Genomic DNA, 16,971 nt, shown 5'->3' on the forward strand with positions numbered 1-16,971 from the left:
GGAAAGAGTTAAACAAGTGATAGAGTCGTTTAGTTCTGTGCAGATTTTGTGCAGGGTTTTGAGTGGAGGAGAACATGAGCTTTTGCTGAACATCACCTTGTACATAGTTACAGATCCATTCTCACTCCGGATCAGGCAAGACATGTTCTTACACATGCCACAGCAGCTGCTGGGGTCTTTAGGAGGGATGTATATCTGGTTCTGGAAAACACATAAGACAGTTAGGAGGTATTTTGTGTTTGGCTTGTGTGTGTGTCTTTGTGCATTTGAAATACTCACAGGCTGGCAGCGTGCAGTGCAGTTAGTGCCAGTGGCTCTGAGGAGATAGAAACCTGTGGCAGAGTCCAGTGTGTGTGTGCACTGTCTGGTGTAACACACACCCTGATCACGATGCTCGACCAGTGTCTGCCCCGGCCGCATCACTCCCCGTTCACCATCCACACACACTGCCTCTCTCACTACAAATACACACCCACAGAAATGTACACATACAAAAATATAATATATATATAGAGAGAGAGAGAGAGAGAGAGATTTTTTTAATGATATTTTCTAATGTATCTTCAGAGCATTTCAAACAGATGTGTTTGTTCTCACCACACATGAATCGTTTGCAGGCACACCGGTTTTCCAGATCAGACAGAAATGCTCTGTCTAACTGTATACTTTCCCCCTACAACACAATACATCTGATATCAGATATGAACCAACCAGTCAAACAAGAGCCTGATCAGACAAATAATGGAATAATAAATGTACGCAAAAATACATGGTCAATATCGATACAGTAATTTCTGGTCACTCACCAGAGCACATTCAGGCCGAAGGACTTTCTCACATGCACATTCTAAGAGAGAGAGGAGCTTTAGTCTTTTTCAGAAACACACACACTCAATACAGATTTGCATTCTGTTTCTTAAGCACACATTCACAGACACTCACAAACACAGACAAGCAAACAGACTGACATACCCTCACACTGATATCACATGAACAAAGACAATCTAATGCTGAGTAAGTACTTCTAAACTTAGAGCACATTATCATTAGGTTGGTGGGCTTACCACATGTCTGTGATGGACAACACTGATCTTGTATCCTTGTTGAAATTACTGCCATGCCAACTGGACATGTGATGTCTAAGCATCGAGAGGTCTCACACACTGCATACATATACACACAACACAGTTACAATAACACTTCACTGTTTCATTTACGTTGGTGTTTTGAAGGTATTTCTTTTTGTGGAGGTTGAGGGTTGTCAACTTTTATGTGACTGTTAATTACATATATGCAGGTTTAGACTACTTGTTCTTCTGTGGATAATGGTTGTTGTTATATTTTTCTACTGTAACTGCCTTACCATAAGCTCACAACTGGGAATGAAAATTGCAAATGTCGGTATGTTTATTCATGTGTTTGTACTCACAGCAGTGATAAACCGGACAGCAGCGCTCTGTGCTGTTTGTGTCCACAATCAGCAGTTCTCCATCCTGACACACTGGAGCTGCCTCAGAACATTTGTCACACACTAACACAATAATAAACACACAATAAAAAAAAAAATCATTAGGTAGGCTGAAATCAAATAATGATGACAGGGTGGAAATTAATTTTAAAGGAAGAATTTACCCAAACTATTACTTAATATTTACTCATAGAACATGACTTCTAAAGACTTGGAATGTAATGAACAAGTCAAAATAACTATATTGTATAATATAGTGCTATATAATATCTATTGTACAAGTCCTAACAATTTCTCTCTTTTTATTCAGTGGAAGAATGCCAGTCATATGGGATTGGAACAACATGATTTTAACATTAATCGTAATGACTTACTGCAGATGTGTGCCAAACAGCAGCTGCCTTCAGCACGAGTGGCGATCAATGTCTGATCCTCACGACACACGGGAATGTCCAAGACACACTGATCAGGATCACACTCTAAAAAAAACAATAAACATAAATGAATTTGTATGCATGCACAAGTACACAGACTCACAGACATAAGCTAAGACACAAAATAAGTCCAAACTCACCACATAAGTATTCTGGGCAGCAGGAGTCCTGCCTATGATATGACACCAACTTCTCCCCATATTTACAATCCATAGGAGGCGCCTTACACATGCTCTGGTTACAAACTGTCACAAAACAATTAAAGGAATAGTTCACTTCAAAAATGAAAATTTTGTCATCATTTACTCACCCTCATGTCGTTCCAAACCTGTATACGTTTCTTATGTTGAACACAAAAAAAAATATATATATATATATATATATATTGAAGAATTTTGAAGAACCAAACTGTTGGTGGTCCCCATTGACTTCCATAGTAGGGAAAGAAATACTATGGAAGTCAATCGGGACCATCAACTGTTTGATTACCAGCATTCTCCAAAATATCTTCTTTTATGTTCAACAAAAGAAAGAAAATCATACAGGTTTGGAACAACATTAGGGTGACTACATTTTCATTTTTGGATGAACTATCCCTTTAAGAATAGATTAAACAATCTCACAAAATATCTAAACTTATTAGATAATGGTAAAATAATACATTAGTTTAATACATTAATATATGAGCTAAATTAATACGAGTTATATGCATTCACACATACAATGCCAAATAGTGTTGGGCAGTATCACAAATTTCATTTTAGATTTAGTAATTTGACTGGAAATTCAACTCCAGAATTTTTTCAGAGATTCTATCACCATGTAAAAAATATTTTTACATGGTTTTTCACCATGTAAAAAAATCTAGTTATTTTAAATCTACTGACAAACACAAAAAAATGAACGAGACATCATCTTATTTTAACTTGATGGATGTAAACAGTATATTTTTACGAATGTACAGTCATTCTGCCCAGTCCTTCAGTAAATACGTGTGAAATGATTGTGTAACAAACCACAGGCTTTTTGAGGGCAGCAGCTGCTGTCATCTGCCAGGTTGACTGTAATCTCTCCTGTACGCGTGCAGACTGGCTGAGGGATGTTACTGCAGTTATACTCCACCGGCACTATGCTGTCGTTTTCACACTTATACATGCAGCAGCCATCCAGTGAGGCTTTCCAAACCTCCCCAAGAGCACGCGGGGTTCCAAAACTATCAGTACATGCTGCAAACACATATCATAACTTGAGTAATTTAATAACAAGGGCTAAATGCCTTTAAAAAGAGAGAGAAACAGACAAGGAGCATACCACACTTGCTGGGTGGAATGCATAGGGCAGAATAGGGCCGGTGTAATAGAGTTCCCTCTGGACACACACAGCCCTCTGAAAGGCCTGTGCATTGCTCTGGGACAAACTCAAAATCTTGGTTTGGGCAAGATGGGGCAGTGCAGGCAGGCAGACATGCTTGGTACCGCAGATTTTCTGGGCACATGAATGCTACACAGGAAATCATTAGAGAACATACCAATAAATGGCATTTAACACCATATACATCTGTGGAAATCATTGTTACTTAAAGCTGTGTTGATATGCCTTGGTAACTACATACGGCAGAAATCAGAGCTCCTCCATTCCATGCAGATGTTGAATTTGTGGCAGGAAGCAGCATAAGCAGCCAAAGCAACACATGGATTATTCACATACTCCACATCTCTTACCCACATCTCACAGAACATTGCTGGAGGGACCTGCAGTGCAAAAAACATTCAGGAAATGTAGGCAATAATCACAGGTGTGTTTGCAGGTTTGGTATTGGTGGCACGTGCATGTTGTGTGCCGTACATAAGGATGGCAGATGGTGAAGGTACGGTTGCTCAGCATGCTCATGCACTGGGAGCAGTCGCCCGTGGTGCAGTTGACCTCCCTCCGTCTGCTGTGACTGACGTAGCTGGTGGTGTTGGGAATCTGCCAGCTATCGATAAACACGGCCGGATCCTCTTGCTCAGGCACAACTGTACCGTTAGACAGAGTCAGATCATTCAGAGGATTACCATCACAACTACCTGGACAGGGTGACAAAGAGAAAGATGAGAGAGGTGGAGAGTGAGGAACATGAAGGAAGTAGATGGCATTAAAATACGACATGATCATTTTTCCAGTATGTATAATCTGTGGTTATTGGTTTCGTACCACACAAGCCCATTGTGGGGAGTCTGTTGTTATAGCTGTCCATCTCAATCACCATCATGGCTGTAGTGTGGAACCACTGGATCTTCAGACCAGCTGGACTTCGGATTAGATACATGTTGCCTGTGTCCAGAATCTCAAAACCAAATTTCTTAAAACGTGGCTTTGCATACATGGAGTTCACATATAGCTGGAAAAAAAACAACCCATTGTATATTTTGAACCTCTTTCATTCATATATATCTGCCAGGCTGGAATGATAATAATTTTCCAGTTTTATTTATACCTCTTTTTATAATCTATTACCACTACAAAAGTTATTTCAAGAATTGCAAACGATGGATACTCACGCGTCTCTGCAGACGATTGATGAGCACTTCGTTGGATTTGTGAGTAATGTTTAAAGCTGCCAGACACAAATTGGTAAAGTTCCACACAAGCTGGAATCAAATAGAATGATATTATGACTTTGATATATTTTTTTGGTTTAAAAAAGGACACATGAAGAGCACTAGAGTTGTGAGGAGCTATCCTGAAGGTTAGTCGAAACAGTGGAGTTGTGCATATCTTACAGTGTCATCTGGTCCAGAACACTCTTGTACCAGGATGCTGACAGTCTCATTGGGAAGCTGAGCCACCACATATAAAGCAGCTTTATAAATCGCAACACTTTTCCCATCAAATGTGATCAGATTAAGATCGGGAAACACTGAACAATGACCTACATGCCAAAATAAAATAAAAATATCTTAATAAACATTCAAACATTCAGAAAAGATCATAGTAATGTATATAATGTAGGTGTTACTCACATGGACAGTCCCATCGTGGACAACACTTATCACCATTGACCAGTACGGCAAAGCCAAGCAGACCACAGTTTGGAGGTGTAGGATCATATGGGCAGCTCTGAGACTTATTGAAGAGGAGCAACTGGCCACTGACACAAATAAGCTTTGTACATTCATCCACAACCTCTGAATATGGAGACTACAGACACATACACACATATCATTTAGTTTAGCATGTAATAGCTGACTTTGGTTATCCAAATATATATATATATATATAAACATTTGTTCATACCACCACATAATTAAAGACAGTTAATAATACTATATAAAAGTATTTTATAATTGACTTACAGTGCATACTCTGCTTGGCTCGAGAGCAGTAGTTTTTGGAACTGCATGCATCTGGCTCGTCATCCAGTGCTCTGTTTCTATCGTGTAGGGCAGGCTGGTCATCACAGATGAACTCAGTGTTGTTTGGGCAGTGTCTGGAGCAGGTGGCATGGCTGTGACTGTGGTACGTTCATCCACCAGAGGGCGCTGAGTAGAGGCACTTGCACTGGTTACAGGACTACTCTCAGTGACAGTAGAGGAAGTAGGGGGCTGTGTTGAAATGGTAGTCTGGGTAAAAACTGATGCCACACTAGGCACTGGAGTTGTTCCAATTGATGAAAGCAGCGTTGTGGTCAGACCAGTTTCAGTGGTGTACTCTGTAAATCCAAAGGTGTATTCAGTGGTGTCAGGACTGTGTGTTGGAAGTGTGCTAGAAGTAGCAACAGGCATACTAGAAGAAGTTCTGTCTATGGAAACAGTGGTTACTTTATCTGTAGAAGTGGTTGCAGGTGTTGTCAATGTCGTTGCATTCCTAGTTGAAGGTGAGATGCTGGTTGTGGCCCCAACTCGTGGAGTTTCTCGTCGTGTCGTAGCCACAGCCACCCGTGAGGTCAGGACTGGTGTGACACGGGTTGTGAATTTTGGAGTCATTGTGGAAGGAAAGGTGCTGGAGGACTCATGGACCAGTGCTGACGTCTGGGTTGTCGCCGTGGTTGACAGCACAGCTCTATCGGTGTCAAGAGAAACCCTAGTTGTCTCAGTGACAGAATGAATACTCAAAGGTCTAGCTGTGGACGTTTGAGTGGTAGAAATTATCTCTTTCTCAGCTGCAGTAGATGTTAGCAGAGGTGTCTCAGAAGTGATAGTTTCTGTGGTTTTTGTTGGGGCTTGAGATACTGATGTTGCCATTGTAAGTATGGATGGTGAAGCTGGAGAAATCTCAGGCAGTTCAGATGTGGTGGTTGGAGCTGTCATAGAATAAGGAGGATGAACTGGTGATGTGCTGACTTTGTCTGAAAGGAGAGCAGTGGTGGAAACTAAACTCCAGTGAGACTCTGTAGGGCCCGGCGTAGTAGAAGCAGAGACATCTCTAGAAGTTGTCTTGTCAGTAGGTGACACATGTGATGTAAGCAGTGTTGATGTTTCTTCTGTAGGTGCTGAGGTGAATGGGATGCTGGTGTAGGTGGTAAGTGGTGTCTCTGCTATCCTGGCACTGGTTTGGGTTGTTTCTGGTGATGGAGTTGATGTGGTTTGGATCACTCTCCAATCCGTCTGTAATGTTATATCAGTTGTTGGAACATCAGGATAAGGATATATAACAGATGTTGGCTGATAGGTTGTTTTTGCTGTGGTTTCTGTTGGCACAAATGCAGGAGCTTGAGAGGACACTGTGGTGATGAAGGCTGTTGGAACAGCAGTGGGCACAGACACTGTTGTTTTGGATGTTTCGGGTTGCTCTGAGGTTGATGTTGAAGGAATAAAAGGTGTCGTTTGAGTTGAAATTGGTGTTGGAAAAGCAGAACTTGTGGGTTTTACTGTAATGTGAGTGGTTGATGCTTCAATATCTGTAGGGGAAGTGGAAATGGTAGTGATGTCCAAAGGCCTCTGTGTTTCAGAGGTGCTCTCTGAGGTCTTCACAGTGTGTAAAGATGTTGGAAAGGTCAGTTTTTCTGTGGTGACAGAGGTACTTGATTCTAATATAGGTGTTGTAGTTGATGGTGAGGTGGACTTTGTTGTGCTGATGGTTTCAACTGGAAACTGTGTACTGCCACTAGCAGTCACAGAGGGTGTTGTGGACTTTTGAGTAGATATAAAGGCCTCTGTGACTCTGGGGGTCTCGGTACTAGAGGTGAGCGGAGAGGACACTTTGAGTGTTGGGGAAGTGGCGTCTGTGGAGCTTATGCTGGTTGAGACTGGAAGCACAGGTAGAGTGCTTACTCTGGTCAGCTCCTTACTTGAGGTAGATGACAGAACGGGACTAAAAGTAGACGGTGAGGGGATAGCTGTGGTACGTGTGAGAAGTGTCAAAGACTCTGTTGGCCTGCTTGTTGTAGAGGTCTCTGAGAGAGTTTCTGAGAGAGACATTGGGCTAGTGTGCACTGTGGTGGAGGAAGCAGAACTGTGGGTGATGCTTGGTGCTTTAGTGGTTCTCTCAGTGGAAGCCAGTGGGCTTGGGGAGGAAGTGGATGTTGTTAATGTGGTAATGGTTTCCACCACCCCAGGTCTGATAGGAGAAGAAGTAAGCTTTGCAGTGCTTGGCATGTGTGCTGTAGGTATGGAAGCAGTGGTGCTAGACCCTGACACTGTTGAAGAAACCGCTGGACCACTCAAGGTGGAATGCTCTGAGGAGGATGTTGATGATATTGCAGTACTGGGTGGCGTGAATGGAGGAACAACAGCAGGCTTAATGCCTAAACACAAACACAATATTTATTAGATACTGCACAAAATATCTCATTTAAACTGATATAGCTAATTGCGTTACTTTAAGCTAGATAAACTGGAGCTTGGATTTACTATGGCAATAAAAAGACAAAAAGCTAAATTATTTTTTTAAATGCTCCATTTACAACTAGTGGTAAGAAATATTTTTTCTAAAAGACTGATAGCATTAGTGCTGGTTAAAATGGCATTTACGAAGCTGTAACTGAAAGGTAACATAAGCTGCCTTAGTCAAATCATATGACAATGATTGTGGAAGTAAATCCCAACCTATCATTTACCTCATTCAAATAAAAAATGTCAGTGATTTTATTTTACAGCAGCAGTATTAGAAGTAGCACAATCAGTAGCTTACAGTCCTCCATAAAGACACATCTGTGAGTGACCTCATCTAGAACCATGTGACTTGGACACTGAGGCAGGCATCCCTCAACCCTACAGAAAGGTGCATGTCAGCCATATCACTTTACACAATTTAGATACTTGTAAATATTTGCAGAAAACAAATGTGTGCGTGTTTGCATGCATAAATGTGTGTGCTCTTACTTCAGGATACTGGCACAGCTCAGACCTGATGGGTCACTGCATGTCCTGAAGCATGGACTCACACATGATTCATACCGCCACTGACATCGAGGACCCATTGGATAGTGTGGTATGCCACCTGTAGTAAAAATAATGATTTGAAAAAAGCAAGTCGTAATATTTCTGTGTGATTATAAGCAAGGTTGTGCACATATGTAGCCACATGCTGACCTGTCAGTTTGAATAGAGTAGCTCGGCGGTACCGATCTGAGTGACTGTATTTCATGAGTTGGAGTCTGGACAGCATGAAATGCAGAAAAAACCCTGGCTTTGCCAGGGACTCTAGCGAATCAAAGCCTGAGATCCAGGTGTCTCTATGAAGAACAAATGTAGCTGCATCCCAGAATGCCTCCGCTTCTTCCCACTTCTGTAGTCTCAGCTGGCTACTGTGCTCTGCTTTTAAGAAGTAGTTGGGTCTTTCTGCCGCCTCAAATGACACCAGAGATGTGTCTGCAGCATTAACAACATACCCATTAAGAAAAGCAACATATACAATATATACATAAAATAATATAATACATCTAAATTAGGAGATTTTTGCTACAAAATGTTTAGATTTGGTCTGAAATGTGTATGTTTTACTATATACTGTATATTTCCAAAAGGTGACTTTTGCAGTTTTATGTTGATTGTGTGCTTTTGTCTGTCTGACTGACCATGTGGTCTGGCTTTGCTGATGCCTGGTGTCATCATGAACAATGTCAGGATCTCATCAGTACTGGTCAATTCTCTTTTTGGAAACACCAGTCCACTTGTCTTATTGGCTGCCAACAGTGTTCCTCTCTCTCTGTAGGTCAACAGCTTCAGTGGCCCTTTCCCTAAAGCTATGCAAACGTGCATTTCCACACACACAACTGTCAAAATTCTCTCAGACAAATAAAAATATTATTATCATCAAAAAACTACAGATGTACCTTTGTTGTAGTATTCACAGTCATAAGCTGCAAGAGGAAGAAGATAGTGTTACTCATTATACAGTACCATAAAAACCAGTCATGTGACGAAAAACTGTAATGTAGATCGCTCAGTTCCTTCTTCCTCCAGACTATCATTATCTTTTAGAAGAATGTTTATTCACTGTTGTATGTCCAGTTATTGATTATTATCACAGTGATTGATTCTAGGAATATGACTGGGCTGAGGTGTCACTCACGGCAGACAGAAGGGGAGCGCCAATCAATGGTGACACCCTTTTGGCAGCAGCGGTGAGCATATGCTGCAACACTCGTGCAGAAACACTCACAGTCTCCTCCACGGTTGCAGCCACAGGTGTCCACCAGGCAGTTCATATAGAACCATGTGACATCTACCTACAGAGCATCAAACACCTTTAAACACAGAAACCCTCTCTCACTCACATGTACATTTTGACTCGGTGTGAATGTGAGCATTAATGTCTGCTGTTATCTGTGATCAGCTTACCACAGGGTGGCAGACTTGGAACACTTCACTGAGCAAAATCCCACACTGTCTTTTTGCAAAGGGCTCTCGAAGAGGATTCAGATTGCAGGGGTGCCTTATATCAGGACTGTTCACACACTGATGGGACATTCACACACAAACAGACACATTCAGTGTAAAGAGTTTGATTAGAGTGTTTGATTTGTAGCTACTGGGCAAAAGGGCAAAAACACATGTTTAGTCATCTAGCAAGGAGAATTAGATAAAAGTGTGCATTTGTGCATATACTACTGGTCAAAAGTTTGGAATAATTAAGATTTTCTAATGTTTTTGAAAAATGTATGCTTATGCTCACCAAGGCTTTAGACAGTAACAGTACAATATAAAACAACTGCTTTCTATTTGAAGCCATCAAAGGAATAATTTACATTTTAAAATGTATTAAAATAGAAAAGGTATTTCAAATTTTAGTAATTTGGCTGGGATATAAATGTTAATTTCACAATATTACTGTATTTACTGTATTTAAATTACATTATTATTTTGATCAAATAAATGCAGCCTTGGCAAGCATAAGAGACTTTTTTCAAAAACTTAAAAAGTCCCAATTATTCCAAACTTTTGACTGGTAGTGTATGTGTGTTTGTCTGTTTGTCATGCCTCTGCCGCTGTCCAGCTGTTGCCAAACTCCTGTGGTGTTGATAAGTCAATGTTCTCCGGTGTTCTCATCTCATTCGCTGTCTTCTGATCAAAGTTCCCACAAAGACCACTAAGCTTGCCCTAAAATAGGCAAAAACACACAAATACACACTTGTAATCAAAACTGATCTGCAAATGATTGATTCGCAAAACTACTAAAGTTTACACTTACTGCAGAGTCAGGAATCAGTTTCATCTTCTTTGTGTATGTTTTTTTTTTTTTTTTACCTGCCAGCGTGGTCCAGCTTGTATATGTACAGTGCTTTTTCTGTCCCACAGCACTGTAAGGTCTTCTCCAAGCAGATGCACAATGGTATAGTATCCTGCTTGCCAGATATATACTTTCTGCCTGTCGATCACACTTGATGGGTTCTGCATGTGAAATATATCCGCAGAATATTATCAACCATTGTTAAAGTATCTCAATGGTTTCACACCAAACCAATGTTTTGAGAAACAGAAGACTACAGGTGCAACACCATCAGCAATATGATGCATTATGACCAACAGTATGATGCATTAAATATATATTCTGCCAAAGTATATTCACTCCTACCCAGGGATTTACAGGAATGAGCTGAATATGGTTGGGGCACATTAAATTTATTAGGTGACAGCTGTAGGCATTTCTTTTAATGCGGGCATAATTACACTATTTTATGGTGTAATTATAGTTTAAGGTTTTATACAGAAAGAGAAAAGCTCACTCACAGGTTTGCCGGTGTCATCATCAAACACAATGAAGGAGCGTCCCAAGGAGATGAGGAGAGATTTCCTGCAGATCACGCCACTCTCAAAGCAGTCAACATTCTCTGCTGTCACAGTCATCATTGCATCTAATGAGCTCTAACACACACAGGAGCACGCATTAGCAGTCAACAACAATACATTTTTATAAGAATATGAGATATGTGAATATCTGGATCTGTTGCTAAAAGATCACCTTGACCAAGTACACCTTGCATGCACCAATATAATCAAACAGGAACCCATCAAATGTTCGGTAGTGTCGATCTCCATAAGCCGTGCACATTGACGGACATGGGTGGGACTCACACTGAAACGTGCCGTGCTGACACACACTGCAAAATAAGATCACTCAGACCTCAGTTTCACTACACATTTTCTCTCTTCCCTTTTCCCCAGAGAGATGCTCAGTAAATAGTTTTGTGCTGACATTTTAAGGATTTCATAGGGTTTCAGTGACATTTTAAGTCTCTACCAAATTTGCTACAATAATATCTGTAAAAAATTGGAAAATTACATTGTTATGCATAATTTTCCTCATATTCATAATCTAAAACAATGAAGTACCAAACTTCAAGTGACAACATAATCTTATTTGATATAATATTTCTAGTAGTATGTAAAGATGTAGTATAGCAAACTGACTGGTGTAAAAACACATAGAAATCAATGCACAGAATGCGAGTTAATGTAATCTCACCACTGATGGCAGGGGGACGATACTCTGTCTCCTGGGTAATATTCTTTCCCTTTCCACAAACACGGACATGCATGTGGCTCGAAACATTCATCACCATGCTTGAGGAGCCTGAAATACACATATGCACAGTGTATCATGCCTGTGAACATACTAAAAAAAGCACACAGGATGCATGTGTGAGCTTGTTTATGCATGTAAGTATGCCATGCAAGTATAATGCAAGAGATTCTGCCTGAGACAAGAATATTTGGATGGGTGGAGGGATGAAAGAAAAATCTGGTGATTGGTGACATGAGAAAAGCAGCCTATTCTCATTCTCACAGATCCAAAGAGCTTCTCTCTCTCTCTCTGATAAAGATCTTGTAATATTGCAGTGAATAATTTCCATTGGCCTGAGGGTCTCTGAGAGTTCCCAGCACACTGTCCATTAGAACTGAGTAAACTTACACCCCAGATAGACAGGCGTTAACAGCTTTCTTTATCCCACAGCCAGAACGCTGGATCACTTACTGCCATCAAAGAATGCGTGGTCACCTGCTCCTGTTCTGCATGCATTAATTAAGAGACAAAGAGATGGATCCATAACTAAATGATCACGCACTCCACTGCTCAGCAATTATCGTCATGCCCCAGTGACGCTCTTCTCTCTGTACAAAGCAGACTTGAGAAAATAAAACCATGACTCAAACAAAAACTCAGAGGGATGAAATTACAAAAATACTGAAAAGGAGGTTTTGTGTGCATAATTATATTTGTTTTCAAATGACTAATTAAAAAAAAAAGCCATTGCGTGATGAGTAAACTGAAACGCCTTATGTTGGATTGAGTACAATTGATGAGGTAGAATTTCATAAATACGAGTTTGCTGTCATTAACACGCACTGACTGTCAACTTCTCTTTATTCTACTAGATTGAAAATTGGATGCGAGTTGAAGTGATTAGATTGTTCAATACTGAGTATTCTGAATGCAAACAGTCAGTCCATCAAGTAAGAATCATTGATTTCAGAGCAGACAATATTCAAAGTACACTGCACACACAGCCTAGGTTGCTTGTTTCTTTTAACTCCAGCAAATAGATGAATATTTTGATGTTTCTGGTTGAGGGTTAATGGTGGCACAGGTATATCCCAGCCAAAGGCTCAGTTAGATGTTGCTATGTGGATAAGTTTTACTGTATGTGCATGGTTTGACATACACCAGCTGTGTGTACATCCTTACACAAACCCAGACCTCTCACACAACACAAATAATTATTATCATACAGACCCTACAAACACACAAACTTTCTCCAAGCAAACAACTGGAGACTTGCCACATTCTCATATATTGAATACCATTAAACAAATGTTCAACTTGTATGTTTTTGCTGAGTATCAACTATGTTCACTCCTTTCAATACCTTCTCATTGTCAACAACTTATTTAAAAAAACGCATCTAATGATTAAAACAGACCACACAATCTTTTTTTTATGAACTGAAAACAGAAACTCAAAAAAGGTAAAGCAGACAATTCAGTTCAAACTAGGTTAGTTCAAAGTCAAAACTGGAAGTGCACTGATAAAAATCAAAGCACAATCTCTGGGTGAAAATGCAGTGAGTACCATTGTATAGCTATGTAGAGACTCAACTGTGGCATCATTTTCACTGTGGACGCTCTGATCTCAGACCCAGTCAGATGCATTACACCTGAGAAGTAGAAGAGGTCATCTGCATTGATCCCTGACCTTAACCCTTAACCCTAAACCTGACCCTAACCCTAAGAGAGAAAACAATTGTTCAGAAAACATCGGTATTCACACAAGCTAAAGGTCTATAGCAGGGGTTCTCAAAGTCTACATTCAAAGGTCCAAATCTGAATTTTCATCAGTGTCAAAGGTCCGGACCGGAACAATTGGTTATTACAAAACTTGTTTTTAATAAACATACATAACATGCATAACAAATAAACATTCATTTTTTTTTTAAATAAAGTGCAAAAGTGGCAAAACAATTCATTTAAGTATTAGCAATAGAGGTCGACCGATAAGGGTTTTCACTGGCCGATGCCGATATTTAGAAATCAGGGCAGCCGATGGCCGATATATGATGCTGATTTTTTTACGAAGCAGTTAGAATCCTTTTGGAAAATCTAATTGTGGCGGTCAGTTTTGATCTTGTGACGGGCCGCCACAAATAATTCAATGTATGGAAAACACTGGACACTACTATAAGTCAAATGGCCATATTCTAAGTGATAACAAAAATAAAGAAATAAAAAATTACTCATATTAGCGGTGAAATGTCGTCCGATTATGTCAAACGCCATACGCTCACTGGATGTCATGAAGGAAAAGTTTCAATATCTCGCCTTCGCTTTCATTTCGGACCATCTCCAAAAAGACATTAAAAAACTAAACATATGATTTACAAGTTTAACATGCGTTTATCAAAGTAGGAAATTAGCGTTCTTGAAATACGAAATGGAGGCGGGTCCGGACTGAATTCCCTCCGGGAATGCTATAGCATAGCACAGCAAGAGCATAGAAACATAAAGATGCCTTTCTTTTCTTGTAGTTTTCTTTCTTTTCTTTCCGTCTTGACAAATGAAAATGTGCTGATTTTGAAGTATGGACTACAGGAATGTCTTTAAGCAGCTTATCAGTTATTTGATCCAGCTGTGCACCTGTTTACTGCGTAAATAAGCATGGCTGCCATTAGCCACTTTGCTTGGGGGTGGAGGAGGGGGTAATTACTCTCTCTCATTAGTGCAGGAATTCCCCAACTCACAAAAACACTCCTATACCTGCTGCTCCCATGAGGGACAGGGGTATCAGCATCACCCTTAGCTTAATGGACAAGAGAGAAACAGTGCGAGTCGTCGACCCATGCTGAAACATCTTTAACAAACTTTGACTAAAGTTACAGAAAAAAAATCCACTCTGTGGCCGCTAGCCGATGTGAGGTGTGTTTCCTAAAAGCATTGTTAGCCAACTAATTTGTTTGTCACATTCACATGCATCAACACACATTTCCTCAGATTATAAACTAAAGTGAGAAATGTGAGAACTTTAGTACAAGACTCCAAAGTAGAAGCACACCTGAGAGATGTGATAATGTATAATAATAGAAAGAAAAAATCCTATCTTCAGTAATTAGTGGACTAATTTTCTGGGCATGAACAGGTGCACTGAGTAATTCAACCCGCTTGTAAGGTCTAGCTCACGTATCAAACACAGCTAACACACACACATTTATACTGTTGGTAGTGAGACACTGCGCTCTGAATGAGACGGGCTGTGACTGTGTATGTATGTGTCTGTGTGTAAAAGAGTATGGCTTCTGGAAAGCCCCCATAAAAGGTCTAGAGCGTCAGAAGACTCATGACAGTGTTCCAGAGGGCAAACAATCAAATACTTTACATTCTGCCTTTTACAGTCACTCTAGGTGCATTCAGATGTACGCATTATGGCAAACTGACAATCAGCAATGGATTCCTTCTGCATCTCTTTTTGGAATTAGCTAATCTTTGCTAAATGTGACCCTGGACCACAAAACCAGTCATATAAGGGTCAATTTTTCGAAATTGAGATTTATACATCATCTGAAAGCTGAATAAATAAGCTTGTTAGGATAGGACAATATTTGGCCGAGATACAACTATTTGAAAATCTGAAATCTGAGGGTGCAAAAAAAATCAAAATATTTAGAAAATCGACTTTAAAGCTGTCCAAATGAAGTTCTTAGCAACGCATATTACTAATCAAAAATTAAGTTTTAATATATTTACTGTAGGAAATTTACAAAATATCTTTATGGAACATGATCTTTACTTAATATCCTAATGATTTTTGACATAAAAGAAAAATCAATAATTTTGACCTATACAATGTATTTTTGGCTATTGCTACAAATATACCCCAGCGACTTAAGTGGTTTTGTGGTCCAGGGTCACAAATAGGTAAAATCATAGGTAAAATGTCTAGATTACATGCTAGATGCTAGATTAGATAAGATATAAAGTCTTGTTTTCTGAAAAAAGAAAAAAAAAAATCTAAATTAAGTGAGTTTACACTTAAAACAAGAAAAAAATATAAAAAGAAAAATTTAGTTAAAAACATAACATTAATTCAACGGAAAAACGTTTAGTTTAAGTATAAATGCAATTAATTTTGATCGTTTATTTTGTCATTTTACTTCTCAAATAAATGTATCTTGATTTAAGATCATTTAGATATTTGTACTGGAAAACAAGACAAAAAAACTTTTGTAGAAATCTTTTTTTTTTTTTTTTTTGCTGTGTAATATGAGTTTGGCACCCATTGTGTACATTGCTTTTGTTAATTTATATCCCATGTTCAACATCCTGCTGCTACTATACCTCTCAACTATAATGATGTTAGACCACATGTATGGCACATTTAATCATTTCCAGATTTATCAATAATCTCATCACTACTTCACATAGTGGCATAAGGGGCCTTTGTGCCATATTTACACCAGCCCAGATGCCAAACTATCGAGTTGCAGGAATTTATTAAACACTCATGACAGAATCTCAGCCATGATATTGCTTTCCCATGATGCTCTTGACTAATGGTTTTCTGTTTAAAAGGTCAATAAGTCAGAAGAAGGTGAATCACACACACACACAGCCATCTAAAATATCACATCCCCTCTGTGTGCAGTAGAGACTCTAGTTGCTCTCAAGATATATCCGTGACCTCACAGCCCTTTCACTACATGACTGATGAATTTTCATGAGAGTTTTTCTCTTTGTAGTGAGAGTATTAGATTGCCTTTGTAATTCAGCGTTGGCAATGTCTGAGGATTCACAAACCGAGTGTTATACTCATCCCAATCACAAGTGTAAAAATAATTATAAAATCAATCAAATGTGCAAAAAAATAAAAAATCAACAGCAATTCATCTCAGAGAAGAAAGCATTCAGCACACACTCCAATATGCAGCAACCAAATAGAATGTGTCATGAACAAAAAGTGAGCTGCTCTAGATCTCACAGAACAAAAATTTCTCACAAATAATATATATATACAGTATATATATATATATATATATATTAGGGCTGCACAATAAATCGCATGAGATATTTAACGCGCATCTTGTCAGTAAAGCCGGTTCTTTAATCAGCGGTAAATCTCCATCACCTGCGTGCTTTCACATGGAGCAGCATTAACTAC

General features: G+C 39.4%; 1 protein-coding gene across 1 annotated transcript in view; it reads right to left on the minus strand.

The window, feature by feature from the left end:
• The window catches only part of LOC107656169 (otogelin-like), a 43,059-nt gene that overhangs the window by 6,279 nt on the left and 19,809 nt on the right, over nt 1–16,971 (minus strand). The window contains 29 exon segments of the mRNA XM_016443902.1: nt 97–201; nt 280–458; nt 598–673; nt 807–847; nt 1,065–1,163; nt 1,430–1,531; nt 1,843–1,947; nt 2,043–2,147; nt 2,919–3,128; nt 3,214–3,402; nt 3,515–3,653; nt 3,748–3,968; nt 4,096–4,282; nt 4,443–4,532; nt 4,665–4,813; nt 4,905–5,082; nt 5,238–7,627; nt 8,014–8,093; nt 8,205–8,322; nt 8,415–8,693; nt 8,900–9,067; nt 9,158–9,184; nt 9,397–9,553; nt 9,666–9,782; nt 10,305–10,424; nt 10,572–10,715; nt 11,055–11,189; nt 11,287–11,425; nt 11,791–11,898. Coding sequence (XP_016299388.1) covers nt 97–201; nt 280–458; nt 598–673; nt 807–847; nt 1,065–1,163; nt 1,430–1,531; nt 1,843–1,947; nt 2,043–2,147; nt 2,919–3,128; nt 3,214–3,402; nt 3,515–3,653; nt 3,748–3,968; nt 4,096–4,282; nt 4,443–4,532; nt 4,665–4,813; nt 4,905–5,082; nt 5,238–7,627; nt 8,014–8,093; nt 8,205–8,322; nt 8,415–8,693; nt 8,900–9,067; nt 9,158–9,184; nt 9,397–9,553; nt 9,666–9,782; nt 10,305–10,424; nt 10,572–10,715; nt 11,055–11,189; nt 11,287–11,425; nt 11,791–11,898 — 6,157 coding nt within the window.

Source organism: Sinocyclocheilus anshuiensis, unplaced genomic scaffold (genome assembly GCF_001515605.1).
Source record: "Sinocyclocheilus anshuiensis isolate Anshui unplaced genomic scaffold, SAMN03320099.WGS_v1.1 scaffold1429, whole genome shotgun sequence".
Lineage (NCBI taxonomy): Eukaryota > Metazoa > Chordata > Actinopteri > Cypriniformes > Cyprinidae > Sinocyclocheilus > Sinocyclocheilus anshuiensis.